General features: G+C 57.4%; 2 protein-coding genes across 9 annotated transcripts in view; both read left to right on the top strand.

Annotated features, from left to right (window-relative positions):
* Positions 1-621: 621 nt before the first annotated feature.
* On the top strand, positions 622-9,876 carry PRR14 (proline rich 14). 7 transcript variants are annotated; one of them, XM_048854433.2, is made up of 12 exons: positions 623-866; positions 3,256-3,455; positions 3,784-3,883; positions 4,478-4,626; positions 5,008-5,281; positions 5,565-5,614; positions 5,711-5,772; positions 6,277-7,084; positions 7,397-7,481; positions 7,789-7,895; positions 8,119-8,190; positions 8,611-9,876. In XM_048854433.2, exons 2-12 carry the CDS (start codon positions 3,358-3,360, stop codon positions 8,867-8,869), a joined length of 2,064 nt encoding a protein of 687 aa, XP_048710390.2. In that variant the 5' UTR covers positions 623-866; positions 3,256-3,357; the 3' UTR covers positions 8,870-9,876. The 7 variants fall into 7 exon arrangements, with proteins under 7 accessions (XP_048710389.2, XP_048710390.2, XP_048710388.2 ...); XM_048854431.2 differs by having other exon boundaries at positions 3,784-4,006; XM_048854426.2 differs by having other exon boundaries at positions 3,784-4,054.
* Positions 9,877-11,138: 1,262 nt separating this feature from the next.
* The window catches only part of FBRS (fibrosin), a 31,763-nt gene continuing 16,315 nt past the window's right edge, over positions 11,139-26,586 (top strand). Inside the window, exons 1-10 of one of the 2 annotated variants that reach the window (XM_075130075.1) lie at positions 11,139-13,127; positions 14,396-14,581; positions 14,840-14,875; positions 14,994-15,023; positions 15,273-15,321; positions 17,070-17,469; positions 17,728-17,963; positions 18,326-18,525; positions 18,670-18,714; positions 26,295-26,390. In XM_075130075.1, the coding sequence (XP_074986176.1) occupies positions 12,780-13,127; positions 14,396-14,581; positions 14,840-14,875; positions 14,994-15,023; positions 15,273-15,321; positions 17,070-17,469; positions 17,728-17,963; positions 18,326-18,525; positions 18,670-18,714; positions 26,295-26,390 (1,626 nt within the window). In that variant the 5' untranslated portion in view covers positions 11,139-12,779. The remainder of the gene's footprint in view (positions 13,128-14,395; positions 14,582-14,839; positions 14,876-14,993; positions 15,024-15,272; positions 15,322-17,069; positions 17,470-17,727; positions 17,964-18,325; positions 18,526-18,669; positions 18,715-26,294; positions 26,391-26,586) is intronic. The other variant, XM_048854423.2, reaches the window with a different exon arrangement.

The following is a 26,586-nucleotide window of genomic DNA, read 5'->3' as shown; positions in this document are numbered from 1 at the left end:
AGGGGACTTGTCATTGGCCTGGTGTTTTTCCAGGGAGCCCTGCAGGGATCGAGTCGGGGCCCCAGAATGGGAACGTGTTGGAAGGAGACATAAGGGAACCCCTGGCACAGTCTGCAGAGGACACGCGCTGGGGGGAGGCAAGTGGTCAAGCGGGAAGAGGCCAGGTGGCTGAATCAGAGTGAGCTGCATGGGTGGGAAGTTCGGCACGTGTTTTAATTTGGCGATGTGTAAATGGGTCCAAGGGGAACAAAGAACGGGGGCCCCACGCTCCCAGGATGGGGACTGGCCGGAGCCCCCATCACTAGGGTGACCAGACAGCAAGTGTGAAAAATTGGGATGGGGGTGGGGGGTAATAGGAGCCTATATAAGAAAAAGACTCCAAAATCGGGACTGTCCCTATAAAGTCGGGACATCTGGTCACCCTACCCATCACCCAGGGTCGCCTGGCCCTTTAAATGCGCAGCTTCTGGCCCTCATCCAAGATGGCCTCGCCCTGAAACTGCTTCACTCCCTCCGATGCCCTAATCCAAGATGGCAGCACCGCATGGCGGCACCGCTATGTCCCCTTGACCGCCCCCCGCCCCCCGCCACCACACACTGTTGCCCCACCCCAAGATGGCGGCGGCTCAGCTTGAGCCGTGACACGGCTTTCTTTCTCTCCCTTTGCCAAGATGGCGGTCCCCACGGCTTCAGGCTCCGGGGACCCCCGGGCAGCAAGGCGTGCGCCCATTGGCTGAGAGCGGACGGGAGCAAGGCCCGCTGCCATTGGCCGCGGGGGGTCGGGCTGTGGAGCGTCGACAGAAACGGGGCGGGGCGGGAGGAGGCTGAGCCGCAGCCGGAGACCGAACGGGAGCGAGCGAGAGCCGGTGAGCCGGGAGGGGGAGCAGTGGGGGGAGGGGGGCAATGGAGGGAGCCGGGAGGGGGAGCAGTGGGGGGAGGGGGGCAATGGAGGGAGCCGGGAGGGGGAGCAGTGGGGGGAGGGGGGCAATGGAGGGAGCCGGGAGGGGGAGCAGTGCGGGGAGGGGGCAATGCGGGGAGCCGGGAGGGGGAGCAGTGGAGGGAGGGGGGCAATGGGGGAGCCGGGAGGGGGAGCAGTGGGGGGAGGGGGGGCAATGGAGGGAGCCGGGAGGGGGAGCAGTGGGGGGAGGGGGGCAATGGGGGAGCAGTGGGGGGAGGGGGGCAATGGGGGAGCCGGGAGGGGGAGCAGTGGGGGGAGGGGGGCAATGGGGGAGCCGGGAGGGGGAGCAGTGGGGGGAGGGGGGCAATGGAGGGAGCCGGGAGGGGGAGCAGTGGGGGGAGGGGGGGCAATGGGGGAGCAGTGGGGGGAGGGGGGGCAATGGAGGGAGCCGGGAGGGGGAGCAGTGGGGGGAGGGGGGCAATGGGGGAGCCGGGAGGGGGAGCAGTGGGGGGAGGGGGGGCAATGGGGGAGCCGGGAGGGGGAGCAGTGGGGGGAGGGGGGGCAATGGAGGGAGCCGGGAGGGGGAGCAGTGGGAGGAGGGGGGCAATGGGGGAGCCGGGAGGGGGAGCAGTGGGGGGAGGGGGGCAATGCGGGGAGCCGGGGCAATGGAGGGAGCAGTGGGGGGAGGGGGGCAATGGAGGGAGCCGGGAGGGGGAGCAGTGGGGAGAGGGGGGGCAATGGAGGGAGCCGGGAGGGGGAGCAGTGGGGGGAGGGGGGGCAATGGAGGGAGCCGGGAGGGGGGTAATGGGGGGAGGGGGGACAATGGGGGAGCTGGGAGGGGGAGCAGTGGGGGAAGGGGGTCAATGGAGGGAGCCGGGAGGAGGGGAAGGGGGGGCAAAGCGGGGAGCTTGGAGGGGGAGCAGTGGGGGGAAGGAGATCCAGGGGGTTAGAGAGCAATGAGGGCCTTTGAGGATGGGGGGGATCAGTGAGGGAGGGTAACAGGGGTCGGGATTGGGGGAGATCAGGGTAAGGGGAAGTATGGCGGGGGAGACCTGGGGGAAGCGTGGTTTGGGGGATTTGGGATTATAGAAGTGGTGGAGGAATTTGAGGGGGGAAAGCTAGAGTGCAGCTGGGGAGAAAGGGACCAATGGGGAAGACCTGGTGGAAGGGCAGTTTAGGGGGACCAGCGACGAGAGCCATGGGGGGAAGACCCAGGGGGAGAGCAGATGGTGAGAGGGAGCACCTACGGGGGGGGGGCAATTTGTGGAGGCAAGTGAGGGGTGCAGTGTGGGAGGGGACCGAACATAGGGAGAGCCCTGGGGGAGGGGCTGAGAGTAAAGAGAGTGTGGGAGAGGCAGGTGGGTGAGGGAAAGGGGGAGTAGTTGGCGGGGGGGGGGGGGGGCGCGGGTGAGAGAGATCCAAGGGGAGGAGAGAGACCTAGAGCCCAGGCGATGGATTTTGGGGTAGGGACCCAGTGGGGGAGAGATTTGGGAGTAACCAGAGTGGGAGATTTCAGAGTAACAGCTGTGTTAGTCTGTATTCGCAAAAAGAAAAGGAGGACTTGTGGCACCTTAGAGACTAACCAATTTATTTGAGCATAAGCTTTTGTGACTGAGAGAGGGGAAATAGAGAGGGCTGGTGGGGAGAATCTAGGGGGAGAAGGGAGGAACCTGAAGCGGGGGAGGTCCAGTGGGGGAGTCCTAGGGGCAGAGTTAGGCAGGGTCAGTGCTGGGAGGCAGGACAAAGAGAGAGAGATGCCCCATCAGGGCCCCTCTAGCCTGTCCCCGCTGCCCAGGATCCGTGCATGTCCTTTGTGGCCTGCGAAACCATCTCTAGGTGATCGTTCCCAACCCCCACACCTCCTGAGCTTCCCTTCTGCTCCCAAGCTGGTGTCAGGTCACACCTGAGCTGCGCAAGGGGCTCTCTGGTTACTGCTAGCAATGGCTTTGCCTGCCCGCTAATGCCCTGTAATTATTCTCCCAGCGGCTCCCCTCTGCTTGTCCATTGTGATCTCTTGAGTTCTGTACCGTGGGAATGTGCCCCCTCTGCAGCCCCTCCCCCCGGCACTGAGGAGAGCCCACCCCCACCACCACATCTACACCCCCCTCCCCCAGTCTGATCCCCCATGGCTGAGCCCTCTGCTACTGTGGCCAACCCTAGAATGCAGGAGGTTGTGGGGGAGGGGTGTCATGCTGAGTCCTCGGGGGCTCTTCACAAGAGCCGGTGCCCCCTAGAGGGGAAAGACCTTGTGTCCCATTTCCCCTCCAGCTGAGCCAGCCAGCCCTCCACCCCGGAGCTGGGTCAGGGCGGGGGTCTTGCAGTGCTCATTGTAACCCTGGATTCTCTTTCCTGGGTAGAGGAGACCACGCTGGAGGATGAGTAGGCAGGAGGCTGTCCCGGGACGACCTCTGAACCCCTGATCCCAGGGGCTGCCCCCTACATCCCAGCTGAAGCCAGCCATGGAGCACCCCGTGGCCAGAGGGGCGCTGGCAGGGGGCTGTACCAGGCTGTCTGCCTCGGAGCGGAACATCCGACGCCAGAGGCTCATTGTGTACAGGTGTGTGGGGGGGTTCACCTCTGTCCAGCCGCCTCCCCTCTGGGGTCAGGGCCTGTCTATCCTACCCTGGGCAGAACTCACTGGGGGCAGCGCCCTTCCTCTTCCCCTGGGTGTGTTTGAGGGGGGAGACTCGGGGCTGAGGATGCTGGAGGACAGGATGCTGTGGGTGGGAGACAATGAGAGGCAATGGTCTCAACTAGGCCGGGTGAGTGATTTTTTTGGGGGGGGGAGCTGTGGGTCTCTGGGTCCTGGGGCAAACATCATGCCAGTAATCAGGGGGATTTGGGGGTCCATGGCCCCTGTGAGTGACCCCATCTCTCTCTTCCAGACCCTCCACTGAAAATCAGAGCTCCCCTGCCCCCCGGGGGCCTGAGGAGAAGGCTCCCCCGCTGTGCTGGCTGCCCCGGGGCAGGGCCGGGTCTCCTCAGGCAAGGCGCCAGTCGGAGAGACTGCAGGGCAGACGGCAGCGGCTGCAGCAGGGGGTGCCCCAGTGGGGCCAGGGGGCGGAGCTGTGGCTGGTGGCCTCGCCCATGGAGAGAGCCCGGCACAGGGTACTGGCCATTGCCCTGGAGGAGTGTCTTGCCACCAATGGAGGGGCTGTGAGTGCGGGGGGGCACGGGTGGTCTGGGACTGCGGCGGGGGCCCTGCTTGGAGATCTGGTGGCCCGCCCCAACCTCCCCTGAGCCCTCCCAGGCCCTGTTGTCCTGCTCCCTTGAACCTGCTGAATCCTTTGCTGCTCCCCGGTATGGATTTCTCGAGCCAGCCTCTCCCCCACGTAACCTCCTTCTCTCCCTGCTGTGGTTTGCCACCAGATGGCCCAGAAACTCCTGTGCTGAGCTGTGGGGGTGGTGGGGGGGGGGAGGCAGAGCAGGACGGCTTGGTATTTGTGCCCCCATTACACATGGGAGGGGGCCAGGCTGGGCTCTTGAGGAGAGTTGTTAGGAGATGCCAGGAGCTGGGAGTCAGTGGGGGTGGGGGGGGTGGGATCCATGTTTAACCCCGTGGTGTCTCTTGCCCAGCAGGTCTCCCAAAGGGGCACATCCTCCTCAGCTCATCTGGACACCCCCTCCCTCCCTGGACACCCCCTCCCTGGGAAAGCCTTGCTGCCAGCTGGGAGCCCTACGCCTGGTTCAGATTGGACCCCTAGGCAGCAGGAGCCCACCATGGACAGGTGAGCGGGGATGAATCATGTGTCAGGGCACGTTCCAAATACTAAGCAGGGTGTCTGCCGGGGGAGGGGGTCACTGGCTTCTGGGGCAGGGGCTGGATCTGGAGGATCTGACGGCGGAGCTATGGCAGCATGTGGGAGGCTGGGAAAGGGGAGCGGGGTGCTTTGAGAGTTGCGGGGGGTGGGGGTGGGAATGAGGTGCCAGGGGGCTCAGTGGAGCTGATGGCAGGGGTGCAGGGAGTGGGATCTCGGAGGGGGTGCTGGTGGTGTGATGACTGGGGGGGAAGGGGAGTCTCTGGGGGGGGGCCGAAGATCCGGGGGGGTGAAAATTGTGCCAGTGAGCGACGGGGCTTTGGGGTCCGTGGCCCCGTCTCATTCTTCCAGACCCTCCCCTGAGGAGCAAAGGTCTCCCGTCTGCCAGAGGCCTGAGAATAAGGCCCCTGCATCGTGCTGGCTGCCCCAGGGCACGGCTGGGTCTGAGTCAGAGCGGCTGCAGGGCAAGCGATGGCTGCTGCGGCAGGGGGCACCGCAGCAGAGCCGGGGGCCGGGGGCATCTCCCTCCATCTCCCAGCAGGGGAAGGAGCTGGTGACGTCGCCCATGGAGAGGGCCCAGCAGCGCGTCCTGACTGTGGCACTGGAGGAGTGCCCCATGGCAGCAGTGAGCAGCTGGGAAGCTAGAGGGGACTGCCAGAGCCCAGAGAGGAGGGTGGGGGAGGGATTGGGGGTGGGGGAGGCTGCCAGAACCCAGGCCAGAGGGGCAGGGATGGGTGGGTGGGGATCTCAGCAGTGGGTGCTGTCCCAGATGGGTCAATGGAGGGAGGGATTGGGCTTACAACCAAGAAGGAAGCTGCCCTGACCAGGTGTCACTGTCCTGTCAGCCTTGGGTACGGGGGCTGGACCCCATCCTGTGCCCCAGCTCAGATGCTACCTCTCATTCGCAGGATGCCAGCCTGCAGCAGGAAGATCTGCTGATGCTGTTGCCTCCTAGCACGTAAGTGCACTTCCCTACCAACCAGCTGGGGTGGGACACAGGGCCCTTTAGGGGGCGCTGGCCCCAGAGCTTCACTTCCTCTCTCTTGCCTGACAGGGTTGATCAGCTGACAGCATCTTCCTCTTCCTCAGACCAGTGGGAGCGCTGCCCACAGCCAGGTAGGCGGAGCTCCAACTCATGCAGGGGCGGGGCTGGGGGTGGAGCTTGGACATGGGGGTGGGGCTTCATGGGGAGCAGGGGTTGAACTTTTCCTTAAAACGTTTTTTAACCGAAAATGTTCTTGAGAAGGAAATATTAATTTAAATGAAATTTCAGTTAAAAAAAAATTCTATTTTGGATATTTTGAGTTTAGCAACCATTTTTTTTGTTTGTTTTATAGAAAAAGAAGTTTTTAAAGAGATTGAATCAGTACAAAAACATTTAGATCCTTATCAGGATGAAACCTTTTTGCTCAAAATGTGGCTTTCCCCAAGTCTTGTTTTGTGGGAAGTCAAAATTTCTTCTTTGTTCTGAAAACAGGGCCGGGGAGGCAAGAGTTTGTTTTGGGGGTTTTCTGGGACCTTGCTCAGGGTTTAGTGGGTTCGGCACTGTTGGGGGCTGTCTGTGCATCGCAGGATGTGGTCCTCCCTTGACTTCTCCTGACCCCTGTGCCCTCCTCCCAGCAGATCCTGCCCCACAAGAAGCTGAGCCATCTGTCAACCTCCTGCCTTCCTCCTCCTCCGCCTGGCCTCCCCCAATCTGTTCGCTGCTGCGCCCCCGGGCCACAGTCCCCAACTTGCGGCACTGGGGCATCGCCCCGCTCTTCCAGAGTGTCAAATCCAAGCTGGAGACCTTTGCTGACATCTTCCTGAGCCCGGCCAAGCCGCGCCTGCGCCCCCCACCGTCTCCCTGTCCGGACGAGGGAGAAGGTGGGGGGCAGCCGGCGGAGCTCCCCCGCCCCGAGGAGGAGCCAGCTCAGAGTCGGAGCGGGCCGAGCCAGCAGGGGGCACACAGCTCACGCCAGGGGGTGAACATCGAGGTCAAAATTGCCATCTCGGAGCCAGCAGAGAGGAGGGGCCCTGGCGAGGCCAAAGATGACGGGGATGGGGACAGCATTGTGAGCCGCAGACCCCCCATCTGCCAGTGGCGCCTGAGCCCTGAGGACCCCAGCCAGCCCCGCCTGGGTCGCAGCTACTCCTGCCCTGACTTCCCCTGGGCCATGCCGTCCCCATTGCCAGCGTCTGCCCCCTGCCCACCGCGCCGTCGCCGTCACACGGTCTGCAGCCTGGAGGTGTCGCGGGAGTTGCTGCGGGGCCACCCCTCGCCCCCCATCCTGCCCTGCCTGCGCAAGGAGGTCTTCCCCTTCCCCTCCCCAGCCTCCCGCCACCTGCTCAGCCCAGTGGTGTGTATGACCCGCTGCGACGAGGCCCATTCCTCCTGCCCGGGGCCACCCCACCATGAGGAGCCTGCCACTGCCCTGCTTTGCCCCAGGTAACCCTGCCCCCTGAGCCCCTGCTTCGCCCCGGGGAACTCTTCCCCCTGAGCCCCCCTGCCGTGTCCCCAGTAACCCTGTTGCTGCCTGCCACACCTGCTATCCCCTTCCTGCCCCTAACACCACCTCACCACCCCACCCTGCCCCAGATAACCCTGCCCCATCCCTCTTGCCACCCTGCCTTGGCCTAGGCCATCCCACTGCCATCCTGCCTTGCCCCAGCATCTGGGCTCCTAGTGCCGTGGCATTGCCTGGTCCTCCAGAAAAGGCCCTGTGAGGTTCCTGGTCCATATGGTCTTCTTGCCTTGCAGGGACGGCTCCCAGTGCCCGGAGCAGGGGGACAGGGGCCATGGCATCACCACGGGTGGGATTCTGCTGTCACACACAGATGCCAAGGTGAGGTGGAGCAATGGGAGGCAGCGCTGGACCCAGAGTCCCAAGTGCACCGCTGGGGGCGCTGTGCTGTGGAGAGCGGGGGGCTCAGCAGGGGGCGCTGTGATGCCAGGAGTGCGGTGGTGGGGGGTGCCGTGCTGCGGGGAGTGGGGAGCGCTGTGCTGCGGGGAGCAGAGGCTTGGTGGGGGGCACTTTGCTGCGGGACAGGGCTCAGCAGGGCACAATGATGAAGGGGGCACTCTCCACTCACTGTGTGCATAACAGGGAATCTTTCCTGATCCTGTCCTATTTCTCTCCCCATTCCCTGCAGTGCTCCCAGGAAGAAACCACAGGGAAAGTGTCCCGCTTCCGCATCCGCAAGACCCCAGCCAAACAGCAAGCCAACCTCACGCCAATGGGCCTGCCCCGGCCAGTCAGGTATTGGGAGCTCTGGGGGAGGGGAGTGGTTGGGATTCAGGACTCCTGGGTTCTATCCCCAGCTCTGAATCTCCCCAGCAGTTACAGCTGGCCACAGGATTCTCTTCCATTCCTGTCGTGTGGTGGTTGTCCAGCCTCCACGTCCCACCCCCGAGGCTGCTGAGTCTCGGCACGGACAAGGGATTCCCGTGCGTTGTTGCTAAGTCCGGTCTCCCCATCACAGGTTGAACAAGAAGGAGTTCAGTTTGGAGGAGATCTACACCAATAAGAACTACCGCACTCCCACCGAGAAGCGGTGAGGGGGCCCAGGGTGCTGCTGCTGGAGGGGGTGAGGGGTTGGGGGTGGCTACAAGGGGGGGCACCCCCCTCCTCCAACTCACAGGAAGGGGAGAGCCTGGCTTCAGAGTTGAGGTGGGGTGCAGGATGTTAAATCCAGCCGGGGTTGGTTCTTGCTGCTGGGAACCCAGGTGTCCAGCCCACAAACTTGCTGCCCCCCTAAGCAGCAGGAGGTGTTTGGTCCTGAGTGGAGGACCCAGGAGTCCGATCCCCGTTCCCCCCGCCCCTTGTGCTGAGGGTGTCCCAGGTGGGGGACACAGTAGGTAAGGATCGAGGTGTCTGGGCTCCATTTGTACTATAGGCGTTCCAGCCGGGATACAGAGTGGGTTGGTGGACTCGAGCACCTGGGTCCCATCTAGCCCTCTCTCCTCCCCCGTAGGACCTTCGAGACGATCTTCGAGGAGCCTCGGGAGCGGAACGGGGCACTGGTGCTTACCAGCCAGCGCAAGCTGAAGCGCACCATGGAGTTCCAGGACAGCAGCCTGCCCCGCAAACAGCGCCGTGCCCGGCCCCGGGGGAGGCTGGCGGGGCGAGCGCCAGGTGGGCGCCGGGCCCCACCCCAACACCCCAACCTGGAGGAACTGCTGCACCAGCGCCTAGCCGAGCTGGACGCCCTGTTTGAAGCTGATGGGGACTAGGGGGCGCTGTGCACTGTCCAGATCCATGCTGGGCATTGAACCAGAGACTGAATGGCCCCTCTGTCCTTGGTATTGCTCATTGGCCTGGGGGAGCTCCCAGAATCCTCTGGTATCCAAGGAGAGTAGTTACCTCCCAGAAGCCTCTGCTCTTCCAGGGAGCATCTCCCCTGGGGCTATACCCAGAATGTTCTGCTATTGGATCCTCCTAGAGCCATCATGTCCTCAGGGGTACTCCCAGAATCCTCCGCTCCCCTGGGGTCCTGGACCCATGTCCAAGCAGAGATCTCTCTGGGACAGAGATGTCCTAGTTCTGCCCAGAATCCTTTGCTGCCCAGGAGGAGACATCTCCCCCTTGAGCCCTAGTTCCACCCATAATTGGCTGCTCCCCTGGGGGCAGCTCTTGGTTGCTCCCAGATCTGCCTGAACCAAGGCAGCTGTCCTGCAGCCAGTTGCCAAGCTGCCTCCACCACTGCTCCCCTCACAGGCTCCAGGTCCGGTCCAGGAGTGGAGTGGGGGTGGGATGAATGTCCAGCAGTTGTGACGAACCTTCCTGTTCTCAGCACTCAGTTGCCTACGCACAAATCCTCCTGGTGCTTCCATCGTCCCAGTGCCTCTGTGTAGCGCCCCAACCCCCCCCCCCCCCCCGCGGTGGCTGAACGTACCAGGGGGCTGATTGTTTGGGAGGGGGCAGTATTAGCCATTTTAGGGTCACCTCCCACGGAGTGCCTGGGGGGCTAGTGGCCTTTGTCCAGTCTGGCTGGGATATAGGGCAGGAGAGGGGGCTTGTGGGAAAAGGCACCAGGGCATCAGGTCCCTGTGTTTATCAGGAGGAGGGCATTTTCCCCTCTGAAGTGTGACTGCAGCCTTGGGGGCACTGGCAGGAGCCCTGGGTGTGGGGTGTCTCCTGGGCTGGGTCCTGTTGGGTCAGTCAGTGGATATTTGCTGGTTTTATGTGTGTGGAGTTTTTTGAGATCTATATTTCTATTAAACTTTTCAACAAAAACATCCATCCTGTTGTCTGATCTGCTTCATTCATGCTCTCCCTGGCACTAGGGGCCACTGTGCTGCAGGGGGGAGCTCAATAGGGGGCACTCTCCCTTTGCAGTCAGTGCTGATCCCTACACACCATTAGGGGATGCTGTGCTGCAGTGAGCTCCTCAGCTGGGGTCTGAGAGGTAGCGGATGTAGGAGGAAGCTGATGGGAGGTAAACCCTGAACCTCAGTGCCCTGTGGGTGGGAGATGATATATCCACCTGGAGCTGCTGGCCTAACTGGCCCAGGCTGTTAACCCTAAACCCTACTGTTGTCACTAATTGACTGCTTGTTCAGGCTCATTTGGCAGCTCTGAGCCTGCCATAGTCACTCCAATGCCATGCCAGAATCTGCCCTGCCTGTGCCCCATCTGTTAGGGGACCAGGGCCCCAAAGAGGGTTGGAGCTGCAGCAGAAGAGACTCCTGTTTTCATGCAAGGGAAAGCAGATGGGAGGAGGCCAGTGTTAAGGCAACTCCTTTACTGTAGCACCTAGGAGTCCTAGTCACAGTCCCGGTCTCATTGTGCTTGGTGCTGTACAAACAAAGTGATTGTCCCTTGAGTGCTGGCACTGGATTGGGATGAGATATCCCAGGAGGTTGGGATCAGAAATGCTTTTGCATTAGGTACCCAGCTGCTGTGTGTTGTTACATGAAGGAGATGGGGGCTGACTGCGGGTTATGAGGTGACAGGCTCATTTTTACCCAGCTGGATTCATCTGGGCCTTGGCCTAAGCCTCCTGTCAACAGCCATCCTTGGCCTGCGGGGATGGAGCAGCTGTGTCCCTGGCAGCAAGGCATAGGCAAGCCTCCATACCTGGCTCCTGGGTGTGGGGTCATACCCCCTCCCCACTGCTGTGGTTTGCGGTGGGGGAGGGATGGAGCTGGGTTTGGGCTGACCTGGTGTGATTGGGCGGGACTCTGAGAGCAGGCCAACATGTGACATGCATGGTGCTGGGGTTGGGTGGGGCACTGGGGCTGTGACATCACAAGGGTGGTTGGTGACATCAGGACAGAATCAGGTCTTGTCATGTGATGTCATAGTATGGTGGGGCTATGACATCAGAGTAGGATGTGATGTGATCAAGCTGTGCGGTGACATCAACATGCTTTTGCGTCTCCTGGGGACGTTGTGACATCACAATGTGGGGGAGGGAGAGTCTCGGCCTGGGGAGGGGCTGTAGGGACTACTTCTTCTAGCGGAGGGATTTTTTGCCTCTCTGTGCTTTCAGCACGTAGCGGAGGGATCGCACGCTGTGGTCGGAGTTGCGTCGCGTGCCGTGCGCAGAAGAGAAGAGGATCCGACGGCGACGCGCACAGACAGAGCCGAGAGAGTCGGGGGACAGTAGCGAGCGGGGCGCGGCCCGTGGAGGGGGAGGGCGAGACCAACCGGGCCCTCTCCCGTGGGGGAAGGAGAAACCGGCTCGGACCGAACCATTCCATCCCCCCCGCTCCGGCCAATCAACGGGGGGCGGGGGGCAGCGAGGACAGCGTAGGGCACGAGCCTCGCGGCCAATCAGCGCGGGGGTCGCGAGACGCCCCGCTCCCCGCAACGGCCGCGAGACCCCCTCCCCGCCGTCAACGGATTCCTGCCCTCTACGGCCGCTTTCTTAAAGGGACAGAGCAACGTGAGGCGTCAAGGGGGATTTCTACCGGAAGAAAACAACCCCCTTCTTCTTCCCAGCGCCTGTCAATGGATTTAAAGGAAGCCCCGAGCTGGTAAAGGGGAGTTCGCTCCTGCCCCATTGTGGAAAGTGGTTTCTTGTCGGAGGACTTTGACGCCAGGTTCTTAAAGGGGACGCTGGCTGGCTAATGACGGAAGTGGCTGGTGAGATTTAAACTCCGGGTTCTCCAAAGGGACGTGGCCCCCTGACACGAATGCCAAGAAGCGGTTTCAGTCCGGTTTCTTAAAGGGGCAGTGACCCCCACCCCGTGGGAGGCAGAAGCCGTTCGACCCGGATCCTGACCGGGGAAGCGGCTCCCCCCGAGCCAGGCGCGTCGGCTGCGGAGACTTGCCCCGGGGTCGTTAAAGGCGAGGCGCCTTCCTCGGCACGTCAACCATTGCCATTGCTGGCAGAAGGGGAAGCCGGAGCCTTCAAGGGGAAGTCCCCCCCTCCCCCCCGGCGTGTTGGGTTGCTGGAGGCATTTAAATCGGGACTCTCCAAGGGGAAGTGGCCCCAGGCCGGCTGCGCAAGCGGCTGACTGCGGTGGGGGTGGTCAGCCCACGCACCCCAGAAGCCACCCTCCCCCACGCTGCACTTGGTGCGGGGAGGGATTTAAACCTATTCTGAGGAGGGGCCCCCAACCCCGCAAGGGGGGGGGGGATGTGAGGCCTGATTAAAGGGGAGGCCTCTGCGAGAAGCCGCCTCAGCCCTTTCCTCCCCTATCCTTAAAGGGGAGGCCCCGCTGGTGAAGGGGAGGCCCCTGGAAAGAGGGTGGTAGCATGGTTTGTTTCGGCAGCAATTTAATCTGAATTAAAGGGGAGGTGCACCTCGGCCCGCCCCCCCAGGCTTGGAGTTTATGTCAAGGGGCATTAAACCTCTGTTCTTCGAAAGGCCTGCCTTAAAGGGGAAGACGCACAGAGCAGCCGCTGTGGCGTTCTGAAGGCAAGGCCCCCCAAAGCAGCTGCCGCAGGGAGTTCGTGTTGGGGGGCCCTAAATCGGATTTCAAAGGGGACGATTGCCAGCGCGTGTCAAAATCCACCTTAAAGGAGAGGACGAAGACACACTGCCTCTGCTTCCTGGGGGAGCACCTCCCGCCTCCAGTTCTCCACCGGTCAGCGCCCAGAGGAGAGAGCGAGGACCCAGTTCTGAACAGCTGCCATGCAGCAGGCCGGAGAGGGGTGAAGGGCGTCGCAGGAAGAGGCTTGGCCAGGGGCAGCATGGAAGCAGCGGCCGCTCCTGCCCCCTGCTGGAGCGGGGGAGGTGGCAGGGCCCGGAGGTTGCGGCGCTGCTCGCGGCGGGACCGCGAGAGCCGCCGGAGCCAACGTCGGGGGGGACGCCCGGGGGAGCCCGCCCACCGGGGCGTCCTCTCCTCCTCCTCAGACTCAGAGAGCGAAGGTCCCGCCCCGCCAGCCCCTGTGGCACCCGGTAAGCCCCGGCGCCGGCCTTTGCGCCGGAGGACAAGACCATCAGGCTCCTCCTGTAGCCATGAGGAGGAGGAGGAGGAGGAAGAGGATCTGATTGACGGTTTCGCCATTGCTAGTTTCATCAGTCTGGAGGCACTGGAGGTGAGGGGCTGAGAATCATCCTCAGCCACAGGCGCTATAGGGCACAGGACACACATAGCAGAGCCCATTCCAAGCGAAGCACAGTGGTGTGTGACACACATACCCCACACCCAAAACAGACAATTGTAGGCAGCCCAGCCCAGAGAGAGTGGATTTATGTGGTTACGTTTCTAGAGTACTTGGCATATAGCAGTGGAGGTGGGGTCATGTCTCGGTGCTGTGGGTTCCTGGGGGCTGGAATATAGTGAGGGACGTAGTTAGGTGCCAGAGGTTCCTGAGGGCTGAGATATAGTTGGGGAGACAGGGGTGTGTTTTGGGGATGGGGGTTCCCGGGGGATGGGATATAGTGGGGGGGGGGGGGCGGCGGCAGGACAGCATGATGGAGGGGCAGTGTTGCAGTGCCAGGGGATGTTACATAGCATGGGGGGGCGGGGAGAGAACACACCTGTACATTGGAACCGCGGGTTCCTAGCACTGGATATAGTGGGAGAGAGAGGGCTATCTCTCAGTGGCAAGGGTTCCTGAGGGCTGGGATATAGCAGGGGGACGGGGCCATGACTTTTGTCTGGGATGCTGGGTGCTGTGTCCAGGAAGGTTGCTCTCCTTTGGGAAGAGGTGCTGTGTCAGGCCGCACCTAAGGCTGTGTCTACATTGCCACTTTCAGCGCTAAAACGTTCAGGGGTGTGAAAAAAACACCCCTCCTAGCAACAAAAGTTTTAGCGCTGAACAGTGCCTGTATAGACACCTTGTTCGGGGTGGTTATTTTTTATCACTGCCAGATAAAAAGTGTGGCCACAGGTAACACGAGCAGTGTAGACATACCCTAAGACACCTTCCGGTTAAGATGTGAAGCAGGGAATCCAGGTTTCAGGAATGCAGGGTGGGGAGCTCTCTGAGCTCCATGTGTTCCTGTTCTGCAGTGACTCATGCTTGCTCCTCTTGTCAGACTGGACTGATTACGAATCAAGGCGTGTACTCCAGAGTAAAGGTTGAACTCCACTAGGGCAGTTATAGTCTGCCATGTCACGCCCCCCAGGTGTCTGCTTCTCAGCGCCAGGCAAGAGATCCCTACGTAAACCGTCCCTGTGCCCTGCCCAAGAGGTGGCCATATCTCAGCGTTGGGCAGGGGATCCCAGTATAAGCAGCCCCCCACACTCCACCCCAGAGGTGGCTGCATCTCAGCACTCTGTGAGGGAACTCCTTAGAGATGGCTGGGCAGGTGTCATCTGTCCTCAAGGAGCTGTTTCACCATCTCCCCCTCCCCACAGAAGGACACAACATTGAGGACCCCCGAGCGGCTGGAGCATCGGCTGAAGCACTCGGGGAAGCGGAAGCGGGACGAGGGGAGTGGCTCAGAAGAGGAGGAGGGCCATGATGAGAGCTCAGAGAAGGGGTGTGGGCGGCATGCGGGGGAGCGGGCGCTGAGGAGACGCAGCAAGAGGAGGAGGAAAGAGGTCAGTGGAGAGGGGTTTGTGGGTTTGGGCAGGGAGAACTGAGGGGCTGTATGACATGGGGCTGCAAGAGAGGGTGGGGGGGCTGGGCAGGGGGACGGGGCATGGGGGATGCAAGGGAGGGTGGGGGCTGGATGAGGACTTTGGGATGGAGGCCGGGGGGGGGTGGGTTACAGGAAATTCTCATGACACATGGCAGGGGCATCCCAACCCTGCTCAGCAGGGGGCGGTGCTGCCAATCATACCCCTTCATTTCCACAGGCCTCCCTCCGCTCCTACTTGGAAACAGGATACATAGTAAGTGGCTCCCTCGCGCTCCGCCTCTCCCCCCTTTGTCTGGCCCACGGCACCCCCTAGGGGCAGGCTCAGGCAGCTCGCCCTCCGCTCATCCCACCTTTGTCTTTCTCCCTTGCAGTGCGACATGGAGAGTGACCCAGGGGAGCAGGTGAGAGGCCCTGAACCCCACCCCTCCTCCTGCCCCCTCCTCCCATCCCCACCCCCTGAACTCCACCAGCCCACCCTTCCTGCCCCCACATCCCTGAATCCCCCCTCCCCTGGGCAGGCACATTCGGGAGGGGAGCCCTCCATGGGGAGCTCAGAGAATCAAGGATGGTGGGGAGCTCCTGGCGTGTATTTGGCATCAGGGGGCTCCCCACAGCCAGGGATAATGTGAGTTTATTTCTCTTCCTATCAGGCCTCCAATGATGACCTGGATCAATCGTTCACTGTCTCAACCAACAAAGGTGGGTGCTAAAGAAAAAGAGCAGCCCTTATCGAGCCCAGCGCCCCCTGTTACATTACCCTGGGTACAATCTGGACTGTTGAACAGCTGTGTCCCCTTAATTTTTTAGACTGCGCTGCCTTTTGCGCTGCTTTGCTGTGAGAACAGCCACTCCTGCTCCTACTCACTCATAGCCCCATACCTGCAAAATCACTCCCAGCTAAATGACGTGAGGGCTCTGGCCAGCCACCCATGAATTACATACAGGGCAACACCAGCAAATTCCCAGTCCCAGCCTTATCGCCCAGAAATGTACGTCTTGTACTGCATGGCTCCCAGCTGGGCAATACGAGGCAGAAAGACAGTCATTTCATCAATGGAAAATTATATGCACAAACTCTGTTATCTCAAGTGGAGGTTCCCAAACGCTTCAATCCAAACACGCTGGCTTAGATAAAACAATAAAACAAGTTTCTTATCTCCAGAAAGAAAGATTTTTAAATGATTACAAGTAATGAGGCATCAAACTCAAAAATGGTTACAATGAAAATAAAAGGGCAAAAAGGCAAACTAATACCTAACATAAGAACGGCCACACTGGGTCAGACCAAAGATCCAGCTAGCCCAGTATCCTGTCTACTGACAGTGGCCAATGCCAGGTGCCCCAGAGGGAATGAACAGAACAGGTAATCATCAAATGAGCCATTCCTTGTCACACATTCCCAGCTTCTGGCAAACAGAGGCTAGGAACACCATCCCTGCCCATCCTGGCTAATAGCCATTGATGAACCTATCCTCCATGAATATATCTAGTTCTTTTTTAAACCCTGTTATAGTCTTGGCCATCACAACATCTGCTGGTAAAGAGTTCCACAGGTTGACTGTGCGTTGTGTGAAAAAATACTTTTACAAGGAAGTACCTAGCTTAACAAGCTACCTTAACAAGCTAAGTGAACTTAAAGCAAAAATGTTTTTCTTGCAATAAGCTTACAGCAGTCTGGCTGGATTGCTTCAGCCAGGATCTCCCCCCAGTTCAGTGATGCTTCCTTTGTCTTTCCAACTTCACTGCTGCTGTGAGTAGAGATGGGGGGAGAGAGGTGATTTGGAGGCCACTGTTTCTCGTACCCTTTCCCCCTCTTTGAGGATCATCTCTAGCTGGGGGTCAGGCGACAGGCAGTCAGTTTACACAGAAACCCCCAACTGTGGCTTTGCCAATATGTAAAGTTTTCGCTCACACCCTTCTTCCTGCCAAAGAATGGCTGCTTATCTCGGTGGTAGTCCATGATGGTTCATTGGTTGTGCTGATACCTGGCCGGGATGTCCATGTATCTTTTGTCTCTGAAGAACTGGTTTGGGCCTGCTTTTATAAACTTGGAACACGTTACAGCAATGTAATACAGTATAATCTTATAACTTCACATACATTGTTGCCACACATATTTTACTGGAACGATAATGTTCAGCAGATTATGAGTTTTCTATTACCACCTCACAAGGCATACATTTGTACACAATTTATCATAGTTTTTTGAAAAGTGGGAACATGGGGTACAGTCTGTCACAGCCCCCTAGCACTGCACTGGGGCATAGGGCAGCACTGACTGCTGGGGAGAATGCCTCCTACTGAGCCCCCCACCCCGCTCCTTGCATGGCAGCACCCACCCACCCCACCCCCAGCACTGCATTGGGGCATCAGGGGCAGCACTGGCAGCCAGGGGAGTGCCCCCTGGTGCTGGGTGGTCTCTCACTGGGTGCTGTCTCTCTCCCCAGCCTCGGGCCCAGTTGGTGCAGTGAACGGGAGCTGTGCAGCCAAACTCTCTGTGATCCCCAAGGTCTCAGGGCTGGAGCGGAGCCAGGAGCGGAGCCACGAGGCTGACGGGGACCCCCTGCTAGTGCCTTTCCTGCCCAAGGACCCCCTTTCTCAGGCAGCCCCAGCCCTCCCTGTGGCCCCAGCCCGGGCTCCTACTCCTCCAGCCCCGCCACCCTCCCGGACACCCAACCCGGCTGCTGCCCGCACCACGCCCCAGCCCCGGGGTCAGCTGTCGGCGCCACAGGGGGGCCCAGCACCCCACAGCCTGCCCCAGCCCACTGTGCATGGGAAGGGAGCGCCCTTCGCCAGCCCCACGCCGCCGGGGCCCTATGGAGCAGGGCTGGACCTCAGCATCGCCGGGTGAGTGAGCTAGGGAGTGCGTTCCTGCCTTGTTCTTTCCCCCTTCATTCTGTCACCTTTTTCCCTCATTCTTTTCTTGCTCTCTCTCAGGCGTGCTATCCCCCCTCCCCCCCCCCGTCTTATCTCGCGTTCCGTTCCATGTTCCTTACCCCCTCATCTCCCATCTTCCCCCCCCCCCCCCCAAACTACTCTTCTCCTGTTCGGTCTTGCTCGTTCTTTCCCCTGGGCTGACTTTCTCTCTTTCTCTGTCTTTTGCAGGTGCAGCCGGAGCAGCGCACACGCCAAGCCCCTGCTGCCCCCGTGCTCCTCCTCCTCGCAGCTTCCTCCCCGCCCCTCCACCCCCTCGCTGGCCCTGCCCCCCCACGCCTTCCCTTCCACCCTGCGGCCCCCCACCCACCATCACCCACCCCTCTTTCCCCCTTCTCCGGGCCTGCCCCCACCCCCCCCTCTGCTCCAGGTCGCTGGGCACCCGGCCGCAGCCGCAGCCTTATCCGGTGAGTTGGGAGGAAGGCACGAGGGAGTGGGGGGTGTATGGCGAGGCTGGTGAGGGGGAAGGGAGGGGCTGGTGGGGCGAGTCCCATCTCTTCTGGGAAGGGGCTGGCAGAGTGGAGAGGGGTGGAGCAGGCAGAAGATGGTTCCCATATCTCCAGGGGAGAGGGGCCAGCAGGGGGATCCCGTCTCTCTGGGAGGGTGGGGAGGTGGCGGCTGGTGGTGGTGGTGGAAGGGGTTTCACTTCTCAGGATGAGGCTGGTGGGGGGTGCTCTCGTCTCTCTGGGGGTCTGAGCAGGAGAGGCTACAAGGGGGTCCCATCTCCCCCAGATAACTGCACCCCCTGCTTTCTCCTCTCCCTGCTCAGAACAAGAGCTGATCCGGCAGGGCCTGAGCTCACGGTTCCTGACAGCGCAGGGCGGGGCCGACATGGGGGCAGCCGCCATCCGCCCGCTGGCCTTCCAGTTCCACCAGCACAACCACCAGCACCAGCATACCCACCAGCATACGCACCAGCACTTCACCCCCTTCCCACCGGGCATGGTGCCCGGGCCCGCCCCCGCCATGGTGAGTGACCCTTCAGGGGCATCTGCTCCAGTCTGACCCCAGGGCAGGAGACACTGCCTCAGGGGGAGCGGGGAAAGGACATGGGCCTCTAGAGAGCACTGGTGTGTTGGGTTCCCCTTATACCCCACTTTTTTTCTTTTCCAGTTTGAGAAATACCCAGGCAAGATTGATGGGCTTCTGAGGCATAACGTGAGTGCGGCCTTGGCAGCCACTATCCTGTTCCAGGGGTTCCCAAGGGCTGGGATATTGTGGGGGGCAGGGCTTTGTCTAGATGTCGGGGCTCCTGGGGGCTGGGGTATGGGGGGGCAGGGCTTTGTCTAGATGTCGGGGCTCCTGGGGGCTGGGGTATGGGGGGGCAGGGCTGTTTCTAGGTGCCGGGGCTCCTGGGGGCTGGGGTATTGTGTGTTTGGGGGGGGGGGGCATGTCTCAATACCAGGAGAGGTTCTTCGAGCGGTGTCCCTATGGATGCTGCACTGTAGGTGCGCTTGTGCCCCCTATGCCTTTGGTCGGAGATTTCTCATAGAAGTGTCAGGTCCACTCGCACATGCATGCTTGTCAGCCTCCTGCTCCGTGCTGTTGTTATATAGCACTGCACGGGCGAGCCGCCTTCAGTTCCTTCTCGGCCAGAGACAGAGCTCTGACAGCGGTTCCCGTTGAGATTACCTCAGCTGGATCCTGCTCTGTTATTGTAGTAGTTAGTTTGTAGTGCTTAACATTAGTGTAATTAGTTTTAGCTTCCTAGTTATGAAAAATAATTATTTTTTTTAATGTGTTACATTTGGATAGATATTAGTTAGTAGATAAGGTAGTTCCTGTTCACTGGAAGGTTATGCCCAGTTCTCCCAGTGTCAAACGTTGTCTGTTGTTACGGGCATTCCTCAGTGCATTTGTTGCCTCAGGGAATCGCACATTGCCCAGAAGTGTAAATTCTGTCTGGCACTGAAATCTAGAGCCAGAAAAATTGGGGAGATCAAACTTCGGCTCCTCATGATGGAAAGCTCACTACCCCCTGCTTCTGACCCAGGCCAAGGGACTCCTCCTGTACACCAGTCTCCAGGAAAATATGCTACCTCCACTATCTCTCAACTGCTTTCATTGAGGGTATTGTAGAGGAAGACACAAGACTCCTCTCATAAGCCTTCCAAAGGTCGTGCCCTGAGTTCACGAGGTAGAATCCGTCTCAAAAAAGCCAAGGTCATAGTATCTTCAGCTACTTCAGCACTGTCTGTTCTCCAGTCTGGTACCCATGAGGCTGCTGGTTCCTCAGGTTCCGAGGGCACCACTAGACCAAAAGATGGCAAAGCCTCGGGCCCATCGAGATCATTGGTACTGTTAGCAGACCAAAGCAGCAAGAAAAGCTCTTCCTCTGCGTCCTTGGTACCAAAGAAGCCCGCTTGGGCTCTGACCACGTTTCCCTCAGTGCAGCTGAGACTCATAGTACCATCAGCTCAGTGCAGACTATGGACTCGGTACTGACAGCACGGTCGGTACCACAGGAGTTTAATCTTCCCTGGGACCTCGCTGTATATGAGGCACCCAATTCTCCACTGCCTGTCTCCAAAGTATTTTCCATACCGAGTGCATCGAGATGGCCAGTTCACCTGGTAATTACCGTTTCCCCTCAGATTTCTCCAGGCACGCCACCATAGTGAGCATTCCATAGTGAGTTTGAGGAAGAGGATTCTGATGAAGACCTTGCCTCAGTTTCCCAAATACTGATCCAGGGCTCTCCTCCTCACCCCTATAGTGGCCCCTCTCCAGAAGTCTCTTATGAGTCTATGACCACTCATGGCACAAGATTGCAACCACCCCCTCCTATGCCTTATGCAACACCTCCTTGGCCATACTGGGACCCTTGGGCCTATCATTAACAATTTTCCAGGGCTTCGAGCACCACCAATCACAAAGATAGTCAACCTTCATCGCCTTCCCTCTCTAGGAGACCTGATCCTCAAGAAGAAACTTTATAAGAAGAAACTCCTAAACATTTAGACCCATGTTAGGGGGCTTCTTCATTCACCCTCTCACTTCCCTGGTCCTTCTCGCATGAACAGAGCAACAATATCCGAAGTCTGAAGGTGCAAACAATTCGATGTTGGGGTGACCTTCCAGCAAGCTTAAATCCAAGTTCCTTTTTCCTTATTTTCGAATTTGAACTTACTTCCTGTTTGCCTCCAATTTATATAGTAATATTCTCAGCTATACTTATAACCAACCATTTTAGTGAAATTTAGCTAACCAATCCTAACGTATTGTAACATGATTAGCTAAACAATTATATCCCACCATTTCAATTAGTTTACACCCAGCAAAATTAATTATACAGCAGACAGAAGCAATTACAAAACCAGACAGAGACCATGCAAATAAATAGCAAAGTGGGAACTATAATGACAAAACAATACAGAAGTGAGGATTTCACAACTACATCTATAAAGACATAAGGGTTTCCCAGCTGTGTCTAAGTGAGTTCTTACCAAACAGAAAACTATCAAACTAAATTTCCTTTTACATCTTCTAGGTTCTTTTCTTTCTCTGGAACTGATAGATCGGCTCACCTTTCTAACAGCCCCAGATTGCCTTATTTCAATATGACTAGTATGGAATGTGAGGATGTGACCATACGTTTCTCAGCTTATGGCTGCTCCCACTGCTTAGCCAAAGGCCTTAGCTTAAGAACAGGGCCCCAGACTGTCACAGTGAGAGAAGGCTCTTACACCAATTCTTTCTTTTATACTTCTATAACTAGGTAAATGATAAACATATACCTAAATTCTTAAAGTGTAGGCTTTTACAGATAGGCCTGAATATCTATATCCTAACAACTAGTTGGTAGAAAATCTTATTCGTCTGCCTCCTTACAAATTAAAATAACCAACTATCAGGCATTAATGGTGAAACATAATCACTAGGGGTTTACCAAATTCTCGGCCATGAAAAACACATTGCGGACCGTGAAGTCTGGTCTCGTGTGCTTTTACCGTATGCTATACAGATTTCACGGAGGAGACCAGCGTTTCTCAAATTGGGGGTCCTGACCCAAAAGGAAGTTGCAGGGGGTTTGCAAGGTTATTTTAGGGAGATTGGGGTATTGCCACCCTTCTGTGCTGCTTTCAGTGCTGGGTGGCCAGAGAGCGGTGGCTGTTGGCCAGGTGCCCAGTTCTGAAGGCAGCGCCCCGCCAGCAGCAGCAGCCCGGAAATATTATTTACGTGCCACCTTTACTTCTGGGCTGCTGCTGGCGGCGGCTCTGCCTTCAGAGCTGGGCTCCTGGCCAACAGCTGTCGCTCTCCAGCTGCCCAGTTCTGAACACAGCGCCGCCGCCAGCAACTGCACAAAAGTAAGGGCAGCAGGACCGCAACCCCCCTTACAATAACCTTGCGACCACCACACAACTCCTTTTTGGGTCAGGATCCCTACAATTACAGCACTGTGAAATTTCAGATTGAAATAGCTGAAATCATGTAATTAATGATTTTTAAAATCCTATGACCGTGAAATTGACCAAAATTTACCTTGAATTTGGTAGGGCCTAATAATCATGTAAATTACACCAAACTGAACTCTCTTGTTGACCGCATACCTGGGGAGCATAGAGAGCAATTCCAGGCAATTATTGCAGAGGGCCAGCTGCTTGCCAGAACATCACGACAAGCCTCCCTCAACGCTGTTGATATTGCTGCCCATTCGATCTCTGCAGTGGTAGTTCTGAGAAGGGCTTCCTGGCTCCAGCTCTGGATTTCCGAAAGAGGAGCCGAATACAGTGGAAGACCTTCCTTTTGATTCGTGTAAACTGTTTGCAGATGGGACAGATGAATCTCTGAGCACATTAAAGGACTCTAGGGCTACTTTGTGTTCTCTTGGAATCTATACGCCTGCCTAGAAGAGATGGTTTACCAAATCCGGTACAGCTCAGATATCCCGTCCAGCTCAATTCCTGATCTCTGAGGCTGTGAGAACCATATCAGAAGACACCCAAATTCCAGAGAGGGAAGCCATCCAACTCTCAGTCTTCTGCCTTCCACCATTCTACCTCCCCGCGACAATTCTGATGGGCTGGTTGAGATTCTGAATTACCACCCTCCTCCTTACCAGCTCCACCAATTCCACTGCTTTCCTCCCTTTGGCAACCACCTTTACTTCTTCAGGCAAGTTTGGGAGTCGATCCCTACAGTTAGATGGGTTTTGGAGATCTTCTCCACAGGGTACACCATCCCCTCCACATCTGACCAACCCCCCTTCTCCATCCCTTTTCAGCGACCCCTCTCACAGGAGCTTCCTTTGTCAGGAAATAGCCTCTCTCCTACACTCGGGTGCTATAGAACCAGTTCCCATGAAGCACAGAGGAAAGGGGTTTTAGTCCAGGTACTTCCTAGTACCAAAAAAGAATGGCCTTGGGAGACCCATCCTAGATTTGAGGCTACTCAACACTTAGGTGAAGGCACAAACTTTCAAAATGGTGACACGTGCAGTGTTAATTCCATCACTAGATCCAGGGGATTGATTCTCAGCCCTCGACCTTCAGGATGTGCATTTCCACATTGCGATCCACCCATCTCACAATAGACATTTTACTGTCAGCTGGGACCACTGTCAGTACCAGGTGCTCCCTTTCAGCCTGTCCTCTGCCCCAAGGGTCTTTTCGAAAGTCATGTCCGTAATAGCAGCACAGCTCCGCAGGAAATGTATTCTAGGGTTCCCTTACCTGGATGATTGGCTGCTGAAGGGTCACTCCCTGGAGCTGACTTCATGGGCCACTTCCAAAGCCTCAACTTGGGCCTACAACTGAACATTCAAAAATCCCCTTTATCCCCTGTGCACAATTTGGCATTCATAGGAGTGCATCTTGACTCAGTAACAGCAAGAGCATACCTCCTGCGCTGGTGTGTGGCCCTTTCCAACACCGCCAATATGATCCAGCTCAGCACCCAAACTTCGGTCAAGAACTGTCTTCAATTGTTGGGGCACATGGCAGCTAGTAGATCACGCAAGACTCTGAATGTACTGCCTTCAGGGGTGGCTCAGGAGTGTTTAGTCACCAAACAGACACAGTTTAAATATGCTTCTTTCCATACCCACTTGCATAAAACAGTCCATCAGTTGTCGGAAAGACCATCACAGTGCGTGTGCAGGAGTCCCATTTGTACGTCTTTTCCCAATGGTCATCATAATGACCGATGCCTCCATGCTAGGGTGGGGAGAGCATCTGGATGCTCACATGGCCCTAGGCAAATGGACGTCACAAGAGACCATGCTATGCATCAGCCTCCTGGAGCTCAGAGTGGTCAGATACGCCTTTCTCCGGTTTCTACCACTAATCAGGGGCAAGTACATAAAGGTCGTGACGGACAACATATGCATGTTTTATATTAACCGGCAAGGAGAAGCAAGATCCCCCCTCCCTCTGCACTGAGGCTGTCAAGCTCTGGAGTTGGTGATTATGCAATCGGAGAGTCTTCACAGCACCCTGTCTTCCAGGGTTGCAGAATGTGACCATGGATACTCTCAGTAGGCACTTCTTCCAAGACCACGAGTGAGAAATAGATTCCAGCATATTACACTACATATTCTGGTAATGGGGCACCTCCCAGATAGGTCCCAAACTGGAAAAGGACGCTCGATTGGCAGATCGAGATTTCCAATCCACCACAGTGATAAACAAGAGATGTGTCTAGTTTTGCTCCAGAGGCAGAATGGGTCACTGATTCCTGTGAGATGCCTTCATTGGTCATCGGATCGACTGCATGTATTCCCACTGACTCCTCTGATAGCCAAAGTTCTGCTCAAAATAAAAAGGGACAGAGCCAGAGTCATCCGAATAGTTTTAATCAGGCCCAGACAAACATCATTTCTTTACCTGATACAGCGGATTGTTTGCTCACTGATCACTCTCCACATTGCTCCTCACCTGCTCTCCCAGGAAGGGCTGGAAGATCCTTAACCCCAATCTTGGAGAGCTTCATTTTAAAGCACTGTTGGCTCATGAGATTAGAGACTTACCTCCTCTCAGCAGGCTAAGGAATACTGTTACACAGCAGAAAACAGTTTATTTCCTACACATACTCTCCAAAATGGGCAAGATTTGTCTGTTGGTGTGACCTCCGACATATTCCACCGACCTCATCACTGCCAGATATACTGGACTGTATCCTAATGCTAAAAATTTTGGGACTATTGCTGAGTTCCATTAGAGCCACCCCAGCTTTCCATTCTCCAATAGAAGGCTATTCTGTTCTTGCCCAGGGGGTTCCCCAGAGGTTCCTCAGGGGGCTCAGAAATCGGAATCGGTCAGTCAAGTGTCCTAATCCGATTTCGGCCCTCAATCTGGTTCTTAAATGCCTTTCAAGATCACAGTTTAAACTGAGCTACCTGCTCCATTTATCAATGAAAACAACATTCCAGGTAGCCATCCCATCGGCACAGCTGCTTGGGGGACATGCCACAAAGGCCCTTTTTCACCGAATTTTTTAAGGATGAGGTCACATTATGACACCACCTCGAATTTTTACCGCAAGTTTCCTCTGAGTTCCATATTAACCAACCCATTCACCTGCTGATTTTCCACCCTAAACCTCACCTAGATAAACAAGAAGCATTGCTGCACACTCTTGACCTTGGGAGAGCCCTGGCCTCCTATCTGGAAAGGACTAACCCCTTCAGAAAGACCCCCAAATTGTGTGTCTCACTCGCAGATAGATCAAAAGGGCCTGGAGTCTGTAATCAAAGACTTGCCAAGTGGATATCTGACTGCATTAATTCTTTGTACAAATTTTGTAATATTCAGGCACCTCCGGACATATGAACTCCCTCTACGAGGTCCATTTTCACCTCTACTATATTTCTCAAAAAAGTGCCCGTGATTGAAATATGTAAGGCTGCTACTTGGGTTTCTATATGCACGTTCACAGAACGCTTGTCAATAACTCACAACTCTGCTTCTGATGCTGTGTTTGGCTCAGCTGTACTTCCTTCCGTACTGGACTCGACTCTGAAGCCTGCCCCATCCTTAGAGGGAATTGCTTGGTAGTCACTTGGAGTGGTGCACCCACAGGGACACTACTCAGAGAAGAAGAGACGGTTACTCACCCTGTGCAGGAACTGTGGTTCTTCGAGATGTGTTCCACTCCCCGCCCCCCTTCCCTTCAGAGTTCTCTGCTATGGAGCTTCATGGTAGAGACAGAGCTGAGGGCGGTTTGCCCATGCAGTGCTATATGACAACGGCCCGGGGCACTGCTATGAGAAATCTCCAATCAAAGGCAAGGGGGTGCAAGCACACCTAGAGTGCAGCACCCGGAGGGGGACACATCTCAAAGAACCACAGTTACTGTCCAGGGTGAGCAACCGTTTCTTCCCGGGGGCTGGCTGTAATGGTGGGGAACAGGGCTGTGTCTCGATGCTTCCCAGGGGCTAGGATATGGGCTGTGTCTCGGTGCCAGGGTGTCTCGGCAGCTGGGAGATAGCCAGAGGACAAGACCATGTCTCGGTGCTGGGGCATAGCGGTGGGGGACAGGGCTGCGTCTTGGGGCTGGGGGTTCCTGGGAATTGGGATATAACCGGGAGGATGGGGACGTGTCTCAGTGCTGGGGGTTCCCAGGTGCTGGGATATAGTGTGGGTGGGGGAGGCTGGGCCATGTTGTAGTGCTGGGTGTTCCCGGGGGTTGAGGTCCGAGGTCCCAGGGTGCGCTTATTCCCCAGGGACTAGGAGACCCCTGCAGTGATGGTGCTTCCGTTTCCACTCAGTGAGCTCTCCATGCCCTCTCTCTCCTCCTAGTTCTATGCCACGTTCCCTCCCACCGTGTCTGGGATCCCACCTGTCCTGCCCCCTGCTGTTTCCTTTGGCTCCCTGCAGGGGGCTTTTCAGCCTAAGGTGAGCAGGGAAGTAGACGTTGTCCATTCCCAGCTCTGGGAGGGGAGTGGGGCCTAGAGGGTTAAAGCTGGGGGGAAGGAGGGGTTAGCGGCTGGGAGCCAGAACTCGTGGGTTGTATCCCTGCTCTGGCAGGCTAGTGGGATCTCATGGATTAGAGTGGGGGGGTGCGGGGGGACGCTGGGAGTCTAGGTGATTG

Source organism: Caretta caretta, chromosome 6 (assembly GCF_965140235.1).
Source record: "Caretta caretta isolate rCarCar2 chromosome 6, rCarCar1.hap1, whole genome shotgun sequence".
NCBI classification, from domain to species: Eukaryota; Metazoa; Chordata; order Testudines; family Cheloniidae; genus Caretta; species Caretta caretta.
The sequence above is the reverse complement of the archived record's forward strand: the minus strand, read 5'-3'. Positions and strand labels throughout refer to the sequence as shown.